Source organism: Hermetia illucens, chromosome 3, assembly GCF_905115235.1.
Source record: "Hermetia illucens chromosome 3, iHerIll2.2.curated.20191125, whole genome shotgun sequence".
NCBI classification, from domain to species: Eukaryota; Metazoa; Arthropoda; class Insecta; order Diptera; family Stratiomyidae; genus Hermetia; species Hermetia illucens.
Window position 1 is genome coordinate 73,306,513 of NC_051851.1, and position 3,348 is coordinate 73,309,860.

General features: G+C 38.9%; 1 protein-coding gene across 1 annotated transcript; it reads left to right on the forward strand.

Annotated features, from left to right (window-relative positions):
- The first annotated feature begins 751 nt into the window (after positions 1-751).
- Positions 752-2,312, forward strand: LOC119651256 (lysosomal acid phosphatase-like). Its single transcript, XM_038054750.1, has 6 exons — positions 752-928; positions 986-1,081; positions 1,158-1,391; positions 1,448-1,600; positions 1,658-2,050; positions 2,133-2,312. Exons 1-6 carry the CDS (start codon positions 815-817, stop codon positions 2,274-2,276), a joined length of 1,134 nt encoding a protein of 377 aa, XP_037910678.1. The 5' UTR covers positions 752-814; the 3' UTR covers positions 2,277-2,312.
- The last annotated feature ends 1,036 nt before the right edge of the window (positions 2,313-3,348 follow it).

Genomic DNA, 3,348 nt, shown 5'->3' on the forward strand with positions numbered 1-3,348 from the left:
CGATGGCGGAACTCGGCACGCCTGACAGCTTTTAGGGATATCGAATTAGTGGTCGTTGGCGTAAAACCGGGGGATCTAGAGTTCCTTACTAAGGCAGGCCTAGACCGGATACCAGTTGTTGGGCTTATGATGATTAAATTCAAAGATATAATTGTCGCCAAAAAAGAACGAAGGCTCTCCTCAACCTGGTCATTTGGTTTAACTTTTAGCTAACAAACAACATCTTACCTTCGATATATAAATTGTGTTATGGTCGTAGAACCCTTTCTAAAAATTGGTTTTCCTATTAAAAATGAAAGTTATAAGTTGATCGTGAATTACGGGGCAGAGTAAATGGTGCCTAAAATTACGTTAACAACAAACTTAAACTCTAGTATTTTTTGGACAATAAAAAGCGAATGTAAAAGAAAAGAAGTAATAAAATTTGCGATATTTGCTAGTGGAATGGCTTTCAAAATATTTATTTGACAAAAAGTATCTATTGTGTATAGTATTAACGCTAAAGCTGGGTATGCTCTAAACTCACGATATCAAACATATCTAGATAACTTTAATACAACAGTTAGTTTTTGATATTCTTATAATTATACCTAATTAGCTGAGTACATGAGTATATCAGTGTATGTAATTACAGCAGATTTATGGAAACGCTTAGAATAACTTTTGCTATAAATTGCCTAGATTTTGCCCAGGAACTTGGGGCTCTCTAGTCTGTCTCTATAGTTCTATCAAGTAGTGGATTCAAATCAAATCGTGGGGAAACTATCTGCTTTCCTTATTCGCTAGAATAGTGGTTGTCGAAATTGTATCTGAAATGGGTTTAAATAATTTTTCTACGCGAAACTTGATATTACTCGGTATTTTAATACTCAATGGGGTTGATAATATTAGTGGAACATCAGAATCTACATTGAAGGCTGTTTCAATGGTAACATATTTACTTTTTTTCTCTTTTCACTTTCCATTTTCAATTCGTTTTCACTAGCTCTTCCGGCATGGAGATCGATCACCAGGAATGTCATACCCATTGGATCCTTACCACGATTACCCTTGGCCGGGTGGATATGGAGCACTATCGCCGGTATTGATTCTACTTAGATCTTTGAAATGTATCCTTTTCAACATGCATTTAATATATTTCATTCATAACCTTTCAGAGAGGATACAGAGAATTATATGGTTCCGGATTGATAAAGTCTACTCGATATTCGTCCCTTCTTTCTATTCATTGTGATACGGACGCTACTTGTAACATGGACTTCAATAAAATTTTGGTTTTAAGCAGTGCAATTCAACGTTGTGTCGACAGTGCTGAAAGTTTGTTAAATGGATTTGTTCGAGCTAATTGGCCCTCAAATCTGATAAACGTCATACCACAAAATCAAGATGAGGTAATATTTACCCTGCCTTAATTTAGCAGAATTCACCAAACCTGCAATCATATTAGATGTTAGCCGCACCAGGAAAGCCATGCCCTAATTATGAAGACATCATGACAACTGGAATCAGCCTCAATGATCCTGAATTCAAGGCAGTTATAGATTTCGAATCAACAGAAGGTCAAGAATTCTTAGATTATTTGCAGAACAACACGGGCCTTGTAAGTAAACCAATGGAGTCTTAGGAATACTACTCAAAATATGCTTTTTTTGCAAAGGTCGTAAATTCTCCCATGGTTCTGCTACTTCTCGAGGATGTTTTGTTGGTCGAAAAGGACAACAATCTTGAATTGCCTGCATGGACTGATTCCGTTTTTGAGCAATATCTCGTGCCACTCACCTCAATTGTTTTCGATATTTGGGGCTCTTCACAATATATGAAAATTCGTAGTTCGACTCTATTCAAGGATATGACGAATAAACTTGACAACCTAATCACAGGATCCGACAATCAGAATATTTTGTTGTATTCAGCCCATGACGCAACTGTTGGTAGTATGCTTCATTTCCTTGGAATTCGGGATCAAACTGTTGCCAGACCAACCTATGCGGCTTCGTTTAATTTGGAGCTTCATCAAAATCAAGAGATTGAGGACGATTATGAAGTGAAGGTAAGTGCGGAAATCTCCCGTAAAACTAGAAATAACTTAAAAATTATTACTGATCATCATTCTAACCCTGCGTATTTTCCAGTTGCTTTATTTTGCATCATACGACGACCAAAATCCAATTGAAATCAACATTCCCGATTGTCAAGCACCATGTCCCTACAAACAGTTCAAATTAACCATCCAACCGAGACTCACGCCCGATTATGAAACTGCATGCTCCCAATGATGGACTTAATATTGATTCTTAACGAAAATTTTAAGAAACTACCGACATGCTGATTACCATTTAGATATTTCTCAATAAAACGAATATAATAAGACTGACTTTTCTTGACTAAACGTAACTGCTGATATCAAGAGTGTAACTAAGATTGGAAGCTAAAAGTGCAAAAGGTACTACTTTCTCATACGCCATATTGTACTGTTGTTTTCTGGCAAACTTTGATAAGAAGGAGTAAATTCAATGTTGTTTGGGGCGTGCGTAAATCACTTGATGGATACTCAAATCCTTGAAATTTCTGTTAGCGTGGAGTTCAGAATAGACTAACGCGGAATTCAGTTCCCTGGGAGTCAACCTGTCTCCTCCTGAGAATAATATATCTACCTTCGAGGTTGATATGTGGCTTTCCACCAGCCAAGTCTACCAAGAGAGTTGGTGGTGGCGAAAGCCACAGTCTGCATGATATGGGCCTACTTTTAACAAAACGCTACAGATCTAGACTGGGGAGTCGAAAAACACGTCCCCAAATCGAAGGTGTTTTGAGATTCGTGCCCATTGGATTAAGTCGGGGTAACTAACTGTATTCAAACGACCACTGCTCTAAAAGCAGGAGCAAGCAAACGCATGTCAGACCTTAGTGGCGTAGGGGCTAAATATTTCTTTATTATCTGAAGAAAGAACTGAAACCAGAAGAGGTCCTTAAGAAGGCTCATGGCAGAAAGCGGAGAGCAGCAAAGATAAGCCCACGTAAGGGGAATGCTCAAAAATATCCAAACTTGAACCCATAACGAGGAAGTCAAGGGTGAAGGCAGGAGAAAAGACGACCGTCATTGGCTATGCTAGTGTTGTCAATGTATTCGACTGGCTACACCAGGGAAGTATTGAAGACCTTGTGGTTGGGCAGATGTGCAAGGAAAGTCATATACCGGTGGACTACACGACTGACGCTACTACTGAATGCTTAGGACTACAGTCCCTAATTTATCAGGCTGGGAAGGAGTAGACTTTTCGAGGCCCCCGAAGCACTCTCCGAGGCCAGAGAGGCTAATAGGGCTGGTTCAAGCAGGAAAGTAGACTT

Bases quoted from the DNA above. Each gene is read 5' to 3' on its own strand.
- LOC119651256 (XM_038054750.1), top strand. From the start codon at position 815: ATGGGTTTAAATAATTTTTCTACGCGAAACTTGATATTACTCGGTATT. The intron at 929-985 runs GTAACATATTTA...CGTTTTCACTAG, and splicing joins CATTGAAGGCTGTTTCAATG to CTCTTCCGGCATGGAGATCG. The intron at 1,082-1,157 runs GTATTGATTCTA...ATAACCTTTCAG, and splicing joins GATATGGAGCACTATCGCCG to AGAGGATACAGAGAATTATA.